The following is a 12,083-nucleotide window of genomic DNA, read 5'->3' on the forward strand; positions in this document are numbered from 1 at the left end:
CAAGCCTAAATACAGTCCCTGGAGAACCTGATTAGGAGTGCCCTCTTTTATGGATGTTCTCCACTGGCAGTAGCTTTTCAGGGTACCAGTTAGCAAGGTCTTGTCTTTTCCTTTTAGAGGAAAGAAACAGAATATTTATTGTTTAATTTTGCCTTTTTGCCATTTGTACACCACCATATTACTTCACTTTTTTTCTGCATCGTAGCTTGGGACCATCCTCTGTTCACACAGAATGCAGTGGGGCTGGACAACCACAGGCTGTTTGGGTTGATGGTTGTAATCCTGTATGACATAGGGACATCCCCACCAAGCAGGCTCTGCACCAGACATCTTTGAGACATCAAGCAGTTCCAGTGGCCCTGGAGAAGTGTCCCTGTTCTGTTCCTTTTCAGCTCATTTTTATGGTTTGTCTGGATTTATCTCCTGCTGCGTGGTCTCAGGACTCTGCCAAGGCTGAATTCACTTCTGTGGGCTGAAATCCTCTTTTAACATTGCACCTGTCTTCTGCACCCCCGGCTTCCTTCTAAGGAGCAATGAGACACTGAATATATTCAGTCCGTTGCTTTCGGAGCAGTGGATGTATTCTGTTACAGGCTTATTACCAATGTCCAGAGTGAGAGTTTTCAGCCGAGCCAGATCGTGCTCCTGGCAGCGAGTTTTAGCCTTTCCCTCAGATTAATTATTCCCTGCCCTAGTTTCATCCCCTCTCCTCTCTTGGTAGGCAGTGGCTCCTCCCCTCCTGGCGTCCACATACTTCAAATATTTGCAGCTGGTTTGTTTTGTCCTGAGTCACTGCTTGACTCTGCTGAGCTGTGAACCCGGGGCTGGGCATGTCTTGCAGCTGGGTGCAGCTCCCGTCAGAGGTTCATGCTTAGGGAGCTGGTGCGAGGGGTTGTCCTCAGTGCTGATGGGCAGCACATCCCTCTCCAGATTGTGTTAGCAGCCTGGGTGCCCTGCAAGGGTGCGCCGTGTCGTGCTGCAGGGGATGCTGGCAGGTGAGCCCCGATGACGAGGAGTTGGCGGGCGATGTAGCCCTTTGGGTGAGCTCCCGAGCCCGTGTGTGATGGACATGCATCCTGTTGGATCTGGTCTTCATGGGTCAACTATGCTTCTAGAGTGGGGCAGGGAGAAAACCTCTAATCATGCGTGTGCTCCCACTAGGGGGTAGGTAATAAGAATTAGCAGGTTAATGGAAAGAAAGTTGGTGACAGTGGCATTTCTGAGACAAGCAGAATGAGCCGTGTGATTGCGATAGTAAATCATGGCCTCTACAGGAAGGACAGAAGTGGGAGTGTGCTGCATCTTGACACCTCGCTGCCAGGGGCTGGGTTACAGCTTGGTGTTGAATCTCCCATGTGTCAGTGGGGGAATTAGCAAAGCTCAAAAGCAGGCACTCCTGGGAGGCTGTCACAGACCATCAGACCATTCCAGAGAGCCAAAGACTTGTTGCAAATTCGCTAAAGGGACTAGAGAAAATGATGTTATTAGAAGTTTTAATTTAGAGAGGCAGATTGCAGAGCTCACGCAACCTACAAGAGAATTGAGTCTCTGAAAATGGTGATTGAGAACATTGTTTTTGGAAGGGTATTTCTGAATGTCTGTTTGGCATCTGTGTCATGGGTAAACACAAATTTGTCACTGGTTTGGAATTTGGTGGCTTCATTAGAAATACCAGTCTCATTCCTGCAGGCTAGTGGGGCCCATTCCAGCTGTGGTGTGTGTCTTTGTGCCTCCAAAGCTGATGGGCATGATGACTCAGATTGAAAGGTAACATTTACATAGAAAATCTGTGAAGTAAAATGGGGATCTGTTTAAAAAGCATTTACTAGATGACCAAAACCCACAGCTGTGAAATGGGTGGGTTTAGTCAAATGCTTAATAAGCCTAATTTAGGGAAAACTGCTACTAGAGATGCAAGAATGTGTGACAAACAGGAAAAAAGAAATTGATGGCAAACAACAGAGATGGTATGAAATACAAAAAATGAGAGTTTTTAAAGGTGCCAGAAACAAATCCTAAGTATTACACATATTGGTCAGATAGAAGAGCCAAATATTAAAAACAAATTCAGTACTTGAATTTTTTGAACTGCTAGTGTTTGGAAAGAGGCAGGATGACTTTTGAGTTCATCGCTGAAGGAGGATGCTGGACTAGTGATAAACAGCAAGAGTCCTAAGAGACTTGGCTGCAGTGTAGCCTTGTTTTTAAAAGAATCTTGAAATATTCAGAAACAGCAAGAAGGCCAGAGTAGAATTAATTTATAGGAGTTTTCAAAATAACGTGAATACCAATACGGTGTAAGAGTGTAGAACGGATGGCTACATCATGCCAGGTCAGGCAGGCTGAGCTGATGACTACTGTGGGCTTAAAACCTGTGCAGGGAAGGTTTTAATTTCCCTTCCACAGGCAGGGATTTGAGACTTGCAGAGGAAGGGTGTCACAGAGCTGGCAGTCTCACGAGTGTCAGTCAAATCCTCACTGCAGGGCGCTTTCTGAAAGGGCCTGACCTAGATTTACTTGCCTGGGGTTTGCTTGGTGGAGCGTGGGGACCTGCTGCATTTGCCAGCAGCACTGGGCATCCCCATCTACATTTTGGTGAGCTGGAGCCAGATACATCATGTGGCTGCAATTTAGCTATGGCAAAAGCTGGAAGAACAGCAGGGTTGTTTGGTGGTAAACCCCCAAGATGTCCTGTACGAAGCTTCATCTGGTGGCATTTTGCCTGGAGATAAATGCAAAATCCTATTCTTTGGCCAAGCAGATGTAGTCTTTTCCATTTGTCTTCCCAAACGCTGCTGCATGGGTCATTTCTGGCTGTTGTTCTGGCGAGTCTTCAAGATTTTTCTCAGGCCACCCGGTGCCTCAGTGTCAGCTCATCCACCCACCTCCTCTGGGTTTCACATGCCTGTTTGCATTGTAAATTAACACCTTCCTGCTTCTTCCAGGTTGCCTTCCCACTTGAGCTTGCTCTCCCACAAAACAAATGCCATTCCTTAAAAAAAAAGTATCCTTCTTTAAAATGACTTGTTACTTTCTGAACTCTTTCAGCTGCAGAGACCTGCTGACTGAATTGTCTTGGTGTTTCTTTGTCCCTCCTGTACATGTGTCTTGTCTCTTCAGGCTCCAAGCGCTGTGTCTTGGGAAGGATATCGCTGTTGGATGTTTGTGGAGGGCCTTGCACGGCAGGGCACAGTCTGCTAATGAGGCTTTGCAGATGCTGTGGAAATGCAAACAGCAAATGTTAAACCCAGCAGCTGCTCCCAGGCCCTCCTCAAGGGCTTCTGTTGCATATGAGTTGATAAAGTTCATCACTGGGGACTTACCTGGTGGGGAGCCAAGACAGCCATTGGCTTGGCTGAACCTCCCCTTTTCGCTTATGCAGTTTGGCTCTGTTGGGGGGTAGTTTTAAGGATACTTGCTGATAGGAATCGGTGAAGCCTGCTTTTCTCAAGAATTGCTTGCTAAATGTAGTGCTGGTTGTGCTGCTAAATCTTCCTCCATGGAGCTGCCCCTTTTGGCTCTCCCCAGGCTCAATTTCAAGGCAGAGCAGCAGCCAACAGCTTAGAGAGACAGGTATTTTCTCTGGACGTTTTCTGAGTGGGGTTTCAGCTGGGTTTCCCATTTGCTGTGGCTGGGGAGGTGCCTGGGACTGATTTCAAAGTTGTTCTTTCTGCAAGAGGCACAGCAGTTCATCTGCAGCCCAGGTAGCTGCGAGAAGTTGCTGTTTGATGCCAGTGCTGGTGGTGTCTGTTGCTGCTGCTCTGCAGCAGGGAAGGCCTGCGTGGTTTCGGTTAGGTATGGGCTGAGTCGCTGTCTCATCTCAGCCATGTTTCTTTTCTTTCCTAGGTCATTTCAGTGCAAAACCCCCAGCCTGGCAGGGCAGCAGGCAGGATGCTTGTGCAGAGGCAGCACTTTCCCATCCCATGTTTCATGCTGCTGCTGGTTCCGGCCATCGCCCCACAGGGCTGGGGGCTGCCTGCCGGAGCAGGGCCTGCCTGGGAGCACAGAGGTCTCTGGGGGCTGTGCTCGGTGGGTGCCGGGGTACCAGGGTATGTCCCGAGCCCTGCGGGGTGTCCCCGGGACCCCCCCAGGCTGGGCGGCTGTTGCCTGAGGCTGTAACCAGAGAGGTGAGGGAGGTGGGGATCTGGAAGTGCCTGTCCGGCAAAAATATTTTTACAAATGCCTGAGCTGGAGCATGCCAGCAACCCTTAATAAAATCCCGTGGAGAGAGAGCAGCGGGGATCCGTGGGAGACGGCTGGAACAGGCGGGCGTTTGTCCGCTCAGCCGTCGGCCTTGGGTCGGTACCCGGGGCCTGCCGCGGGGGTCCGGGCAGTGCTGCTGCGGGGGTGCTGCCTGCGCTGGGGGGTGAGCGGGGGTGCGCCGGTGCTGCGCCTTTGGCCGGGGGGCACACGCTTTCCAAAGCGGTCAGGTGGGATAGAAAGTAGCTGGGGCCCAGGAGTCTGCTGGGGGATAAAATGTCTCGGTGAAACCGGGAGGGGGCTGGGCCGCCCGAGAGCCGCAGGTGGGACGGAAAACCAGGAGAGAAGCCGCTGCCGGGGCCCCAGGCCGGGGAGGAGGGCGGCCGGCTGCCGGCACCCCTGGGAGCCGCGGGCATCCGCTCCGCGCCCCGGCGGCCTGTGGGGGCTGCTGCGGGCGGGGCGGCGGCCCAGGCACGGAGCGGGCCCCGGGGCTGTGCTGGGGGCCTCCCCGCCCCGGGGCCTCCCCGCCCCGGGGCCGCCCGCCCCGGCAGCGTGGCCGCCCGTGGGGTGCATCCGGCCAGGCCGCGCCGCCGAGTGCCCACCCCGGCCTTCCGGGCCCAGCGAGGGCTCCAGCTCCGGGCTTTGCCGCCGGCAGCACTATTGTGGGTGCCCGAGGCCGCCTTCGGCCATTCAGATGGAAATGCCCCGGGGCTGGAGAGCGGAGACCCTGTTCCCAGCCTGAGGGGAGGGGGCGGCCGCCATTGCCCGGCTGGGAGGGCGGTGAGGAGGGGAGCGGGGCTGCGCGGCCCCACGGCGCCTGCGGGAGCGGCAGAGCTGGGGAGCGGAGGTGGGAGAGGGGCCCGCACAGTCATCTGGGGCCGGGGCCTGGGGCAGCGCAGTGCTGCCTGGTGCCCGCTGTCCTGGCGCCAGGGACATGGCAGCATTGCTGGTGCTGCGGGGGCAAGCTGTGGGGGCTGCCTGGGAGTGCCAGGGATGGCCTCTCTGGAAAAGTCCTTGGATGGACGGTCTTGCACTCTAACAGTCATGTTTGGCAGTCTCGTAGATTTGAGTGTGGCATAGTTCAGGTGCTACTTGTCTCCTGTCCTTGCATTCCTCTCGGAGGATGCTCATCTTACTTGTCTGTCTTGCAGAGATGACTCTCCTGTCCTCCCAGACACCATCACTGGAATCCTCAGCTGCCACTGAGAGCCCAGAGCAAAGGATGCTGGAGAAGAGATCCAAGGTTATTGAGGAGCTGCTCCAGACAGAGCGGGACTATATCAGAGACCTGGAGATGTGTGTGGAGAGGATCATGGTGCCCCTGCAGCAGGCGCAGGTGGGAGCAGGGGGGACAAACTATGGTGTGGCACTAATGGGATGGGGTAAGGATACTGAGTGCACTTTGTTCTTAGAGGCAGCCAGGCAGCAGGATGGGAACCCATGGAGGAAACTCGGCTATGCTGAGGGGAGCAGGATGGTTCTCACTGCTCCCTGCACTCATAGCAATAGTCCCATCTGTTTTGGGATCCTGCTGAGTTCACTGTTGCTGAGAGCAAGAGACCTGGCAGAAAGTAGCACAGATTTATTTTCTGGGGCAGGAAATGTTCCTTTTCATTTGGTTTGTAGATTAAATTCATTGTCAGGAGAAAGAAAATACGGGGTCTTGGTATAGGGACAGAGTTGGTGAGAGGAAAGGGAGAATGACAGGTGAACAGAGGCAGGGATGAAATTGCTGGGAAAGAGGACACTCTGGAAGGATGCATAAGGACTGCAAGTTTCAGTGCACTTAGGGGATCAGGGAGTGAGTGCAGAAGTCACTGTGATGGGAGGAGGTCACATCAGGTGGCTGCTATGAAACTGAGGACTGATGGGTTGCAGGAGGGCAAGGAGGGGGCTGTTGGGTCTGACGGGGACATGTTCCCCCATCCAGGACGTCTCTCTTCCCGTTCCCCAGATGCAGAACATAGACTTTGAGGGTCTTTTTGGAAACATCCACATGGTAATTAGCTTCTCCAAGCAGCTGCTGTCCACCTTGGAGGCTTCAGATGCCGTCGGTATGAATTCTGCTGTTAGCTTTTCTCAGTAGATTGGGATGGGTTTTGCTAGTGTTGGGGCAGAAAAATGTAAATGGTGGGAGAGGATCACTGGGGTTGGGCTTCCTCCCCATTGGTCCCCATTGCCACTCATCCAGCGAAGAAGCCAAGGAGATCTGTGTTGCCCCATGAGTTGCTATGTTGAGAAGCATGGTGCCTGTGGCCCTCCGTGGCCCCTTGCCCCAACGCGAGCCCCACTTCTTGCTTCTGCGCTGCCAGGTTTTGCTACTCAGGCCTTGGGCAACCTGTGCCTTTGCTCTCTGTGTGATTCCAGTGGCCAGTGTCCCCACTTCTCACCCCTGGGAGACCTGGATCAATTGAGCTGTCTGTACTAGTGGGTGATCAGGAGACATTCTGGGTGCTCTAGTAGCACTGTCTTCTTGAGTTTCTGTGTGGAATGAGGATACTGGGTGTCTCACCATGAGACGTGCTGGTGTTGCTGGAGGCAGCTGGGGACCAGGAGTCACTGAAATACTGCCTTGCTGCTGTCTGCAGGGCCAGTGTTCCTGGCACAGCGTGCAGAGTTGGAGAGCGTCTACAGGGTGTATTGCCAGAACCATGATGAGGCCATCGCACTGCTGGAAACCTATGAGAAGGATGAGAAGATGCAGAAACTACTCCTGGACCTGCTGGATAGTCTCAGGTTGGAGCCTCTGGCTGTGGCAGCCAACAGGCTGGGCTAGGGGGGTTAGTCTCCAACGTCCCTGCCCCTCTACTAGCAGTGCTTGGACAGTTCAGGTGGTAACAGAGAGGGAGGCTGGCTGTGTCACTGCATAGTTGACCAGGCTCTGGGTTCAGATAGCTCCCTGCCCCAATGCACAGGTGCTGGGACACCTGTAGGCCCCCTAAAGCTCTGAGCAGAAGCCACCAAGGTACAGAGAAGGTGGCACGTCCTGGATTGAGGGCTCCTGTTTCTTAAGCCCTACCCCACCATGGCTGGTGAGGAAGGAGCCGCTTTGCCTGGCTCAGTGACTGCTAGAGCTCCAGCTTGTGGAGGTTAATGCCCCAGGAGCCAGCAACACTGGCTGCTGCTCTGGGGGGACAGGGCTGCCCACTGCCCTGGCAGCGTCACTGTGGGACAGGGAGAAGGCTCTGGCTGCAGGATTGCACGCCTGCCACCCCATTAACCCATTGCTTTTCTTTGCTTTTTGGCACTCTGTGGGCCTGCAGGAGCCTGTACAGTGAGTGGTAAGTGCATCCTTCCTTTTAGTCCCCTGCTTGTCTGTCTTAGCCTGGCTGCTCCCTTGTAACTAACCTCCTACCACCGGCTAGGTGCACACTGGGGGGCCCTAACTGTGCCTAGTGGAGGCACGTCTGGGAGGAGTGGGATGTCTGGGGCATGATCACAGCAGAAGCAATGGGTGGGCTACACAGGCAGGCAGCACAGATGATGAAGTGAGGGGACGTCTTGGGCAGGAAACAGGTTTTGGGAGCCATCAGCCCCAAGGAGCCAGGAAGGCCCTGCACTGACTGTGGTCCTGAACACAGTCGGTCTGTCCTGCACTGGGGGACAGATCTGGGCAGTTGAATAGTGGGACAGTCTGAAGCAAGTTGTGTTCTGGTAACTGTGGTAACTGTACCTATGTGGGATTTCACGGTGGGTCTGGTAATGGAGAGGATCCTGACTGGGAAGGGTCACTTGGTGTGAGTGAGGTCTGAAAACCTGGGGTTGATCTGGGAGCACCTATGAGTGAGAGCATCTGAGAGTTCAGGAGTGCCGTGAGTTTGGAGGTGAGGGTGGCGTGACTTAGGGAGTATGGTGGGTTTAGAGGCATTGGTGTTCTGGGTCTGGTTGGCATTGGTTCGAGGGGGCAGAATTTGTGTGGCAGAGCTGGACTGAAACCTGGTGCATCTCCTTTGTCCCACCTTCCCAGGGGCTGCACAAACTACATTAACTTAGGCTCCTTCCTCATCAAGCCAGTGCAAAGGGTGATGAGGTACCCACTGCTGCTGATGGAGCTGCTGAATGCCACCCCTGAGGCTCACCCTGACAAGGCACCACTCACAGCTGCTGTCCTCGCAGTCAAAGAAATCAACGTCAACATCAATGAGTACAAGCGCCGGAAGGACCTGGGTGAGTAGCTGGGTAGTACTAGGGGGAGACAGGAGTGGCTGTGTTGAGATTGGTGTCTGCTGGCTCCTGAGCCTTGGCTGGCAACCACAGTCGTGGAAGGAATCTGCTCCCAAAGTCTGTGCACTCACAGAAGGGCAGTGGAAGAGTTGCATTTAAAAAACCTGAGCATGAGTACAATACTTAAAGTAATGCAGCATACATCTGACTTCAGCTGTTTCTTGTGGTACAGGGATATGTAACGTATGCAGTTGCTGTTCATATGACTATTAAATGAAAACAAAAATAATGAGAAGACAAAAGAATATATATTTAAAGTTTAAAAATGCAGTTTTAAACAACACAAGCAGGGAATTAATCTGCTAGGGCAGTCTCTGTGTTACTGATATTTGGAGACTTAAATTTGAAGGAATGTCTGTAGACAGGACAGAATCACAGAGGGGCTGGCAGCAAGAGCTCTCTGAGGTCTGCGGTCCAACCTCCTCCTGCTTTGAGCAGGATTGTCCCCAACGCTGGCTCTGATCAGCCATCGCTCCCTCCAGCAGATTCTCACTGACCCCCAAGGATGGAGCTTTCACAGCCTCTGCTTTCTTGTGCCGGGGCTGCACCACCTTTAGGGTGAAGCGGTGAAGTTGTGCTCCCTGATCTACCCTGAAGCTCCCAAGCTGCCACATGTGGCCATTGCCCCTCCTTGTGTTGCCTGGCACTGCTCAGAAGAGTTCAGCTTCATTATCTGTGTAGCTGCCATTCAAGTGGCTGCTGGATGTGAGCAGATCCCACTCTGCCTTCTCCCAGGCTGAGCCCACCTGACTCCCCCATATCTCTCTTGACCTGGGGGCACCAAAACTGAACATGGTATCCAAGTGCAGCCTCCTTGAACTGAACAGAGGGAGAAAACTATTTCCTTTGACCTGCCAGCCACCCTTCCTGTTTTCCCTTTGAAGCTCTTGACTTACACAAGTCTAACACTTTACTCTTTCCACATAGCTCCACTGAAGCTGAGAGGACATATGCTGCCTGTAAAGCTTGCTTATGTTTGCTAAAGAAGCAAAATAAATACCTTCTGTGTGTACAGTGGTTATTGTACACCATCTCCTATGTCATCTTACATTAACACTATGCATAATCCTATTTAAGAATTTGAGTGGTGGTTCTACAAACTGTAGGGCATATCAGGAGCCAAAAAGGGTAATACAGGTGGCACAGTGCTGGATTTCAAGATGATGTATGGTATGATACGATATTTTACATGGGCATGTAGTGATAGGACAAGAGATAATGGCTTTAAACTGGAAGAGGGTAGATTTAGATTAGATGCAAGGATGAAATGCTTTACTGTGAGGGTGGTGAGGCGCTGGAACAGGTTGCCTAGAGAAGCTGTGGATGCCCCATCCCTGAAGGTGTTCAAGACCAGGTTGGATGGGGCTTTGAGCAACCTGGTCTAGTGGAAGATGTTCCTGCCCATGGCAGCGGGGTTGGAACTAGATGACCTTTAGTGTCCCTCCCAACCCAACCCATTCCATGATTCTGTGATGATATGTGGGGTACCTGGCACTGTAAAGGCTTAGGGAAGGGGAGAGCCAGCAAGGCAATTGTTGATGAGGCACTGGAAGACATGGGTGTTGTGCTGACAAGGGTTCTGATTTCTACATCAATCTCTTTAGTACTAAAGTACCGCAAAGGGGATGAGGATAGCCTTATGGAGAAGATCTCCAAGCTCAACTTCCACTCTATCATCAAGAAGTCCAACCGTGTGAGCAGCCACCTCAAGCATCTCACAGGCTTTGCACCCCAGGTAATTTACATCAACTGCCAAGTGCACTTACACCCTGCAGTGCTTCTGTGGTGGTATCTGCTGTCCCCCTACACCTGCTACTTCCCCGATGAGTGACTCTGATCCTGGCCAGCAAGGCAGAGTGAGCTTAGGGTCTGAACCACCCATCTCTGCTGTCTGGCTTGTGAGCAGGAGGCCCCACATCTTGCACTCTGCGGGGTGCTGGAGTCCTGCATTGCCTCCCTTGAGATGTTTTCTCTCACAGCTGAAGGATGAAGCCTTTGAAGAGACAGAGAAAAATTTCCGAATGCAGGAGCGGCTGATCAAGTCCTTCATCCGGGACCTTTCCCTCTACCTGCAGCACGTCCGGGTGAGTCAGTCTGGGTGTGATGCCCAACCCACGGGGCTTGCTGTGCACTGCCCCTCCTGCCTGCATGGTGTGTGGCCAGTGCTCCTGCCCTCAGCCCTGCGACTGGGGTGGTCTCTGAGAGTCTGGGCTGCCCTGGGAGGCCTTTTCTCCTGGGCAGCAAGCATGGCTGTGCTGACTGTGTGTCCCTGGTGCAGGAGTCAGCTTGCATGAAGGCCCTGGCAGCAGTGAGCATGTGGGACCTGTGCACAGAGAAGGGCAGTGGGGACTTGGACCAGTTCCAGAAAGTGAATCGGCTCATCAGCGACCAGCTCTTCTCCGACTTTGTGAGTGAGGCTGTGTTCTAGTGTGCTGGGGGCACCCTTCTGGGGCCTCCCTGGGGGCCGGCTGCAGATGGGCAGCCCCTGGGAGGCTGCAGGGAGAATTAACACAGTGTGGAAGAGGTGTGAGTGCTCCTGTTTGGCTCTTCCCTCCTGAGAGCTTTGATGCCTGTGGGTTTGTGATGTATATTGAGTGTGCCTGTTACACATTTTTTCAGCCCTAACTGAAATGTTACAGCTCATTACGTGAGTGGTTCAGGTACTTCCCATAGAGTTGCCCACACTGGCATATTTATGTAAGATTGTAGAATAGTTCCTGTTGGAAGGACTGTGGAGCTCTGGTGGGTGCCATCAGGAAGATGGACCCCGTGTGCCCTGAGGAGGTTTTGTGCTGGAGGGTGAGCTGCTCTGTTCACTGCACAGTGAGAGAGCGCACCTTGACTCACCTGGTCTCTGCATCTCTGCCCACCAGAAAGAGCGGACAGAGCGGCTGGTGAGCTCACCCCTGAACCAGCTGCTGAGCATGTTTGCGGGGCCCCACAAGCTGGTGCAGAAACGCTTTGACAAGCTCCTTGACTTCCACAACTGCACGGAGCGAGCGGAGAAGCTGAAGGACAAGCGAACGCTGGAGGAGCTGCAGTCAGCCCGCAACAACTATGAGGCCCTCAACGCCCAGCTGCTGGACGAGCTGCCCAAGTTCCTGCGCTTCGCCAAGGAGCTGTTTGCCAGCTGCGTGCGGGGCTATGCTGAGGCACACTGTGACTTTGTGCGCCTGGCCTTGGAGGAGCTGAGACCCCTGTTGTCGGTGGGTTCCTGGAGCACAGCCAGCACTCTGGGCTCAGGGCAGTGCTAATCCCTGCGTGGGGCTTGTCCCCGAGCCTCCCTGGGACTCGTCCAATTGCGGGGGAAGCTGCTGCTGCAGTTTCAGGTCCCAAGTGCCTTGGGGAGGGCTGCTGTGGGATGCTCTCAGGGCAGGGATTGTGGGGTCACAATGCAGTTGTGCACAGAGATGGTGAATGCTGTGGCTGTTCCTGGAGCAGTGGCAGGAGAGGATTTGCCTGGGAGAATCTCAGGTCATGAGTTTGGGGAGAACTCAGAGCTGGGTCAAGACAGGACTGCAAATGTGGGCCTGATGCAAGTCACAGGCAAGACTCAGAGCCCTGCCTGGCCTGGGAGCTAATGTGGTCTCTGCTGTAGCTCTTGAACACTTCTCCCAGCATCTGTCACCTAACCATGACCTCCAAACTTGCTCTGGTTC

General features: G+C 53.6%; 1 protein-coding gene across 3 annotated transcripts in view; it reads left to right on the top strand.

Annotated features, from left to right (window-relative positions):
* LOC119153780 (dynamin binding protein) overlaps positions 1-12,083 on the top strand; it is a 35,584-nt gene that overhangs the window by 20,840 nt on the left and 2,661 nt on the right. For 2 of the 3 annotated variants that reach the window (XM_037400632.1, XM_037400631.1), the window contains 9 exons: positions 5,352-5,536; positions 6,155-6,254; positions 6,789-6,936; positions 7,464-7,481; positions 8,168-8,367; positions 10,029-10,159; positions 10,404-10,508; positions 10,703-10,831; positions 11,298-11,630. In XM_037400632.1, coding sequence (XP_037256529.1) covers positions 5,352-5,536; positions 6,155-6,254; positions 6,789-6,936; positions 7,464-7,481; positions 8,168-8,367; positions 10,029-10,159; positions 10,404-10,508; positions 10,703-10,831; positions 11,298-11,630 — 1,349 coding nt within the window. The remainder of the gene's footprint in view (positions 1-5,351; positions 5,537-6,154; positions 6,255-6,788; positions 6,937-7,463; positions 7,482-8,167; positions 8,368-10,028; positions 10,160-10,403; positions 10,509-10,702; positions 10,832-11,297; positions 11,631-12,083) is intronic. The other variant, XM_037400633.1, reaches the window with a different exon arrangement.

This window comes from Falco rusticolus, chromosome 9 (assembly GCF_015220075.1).
Source record: "Falco rusticolus isolate bFalRus1 chromosome 9, bFalRus1.pri, whole genome shotgun sequence".
Classification (NCBI taxonomy): Eukaryota; Metazoa; Chordata; class Aves; order Falconiformes; family Falconidae; genus Falco; species Falco rusticolus.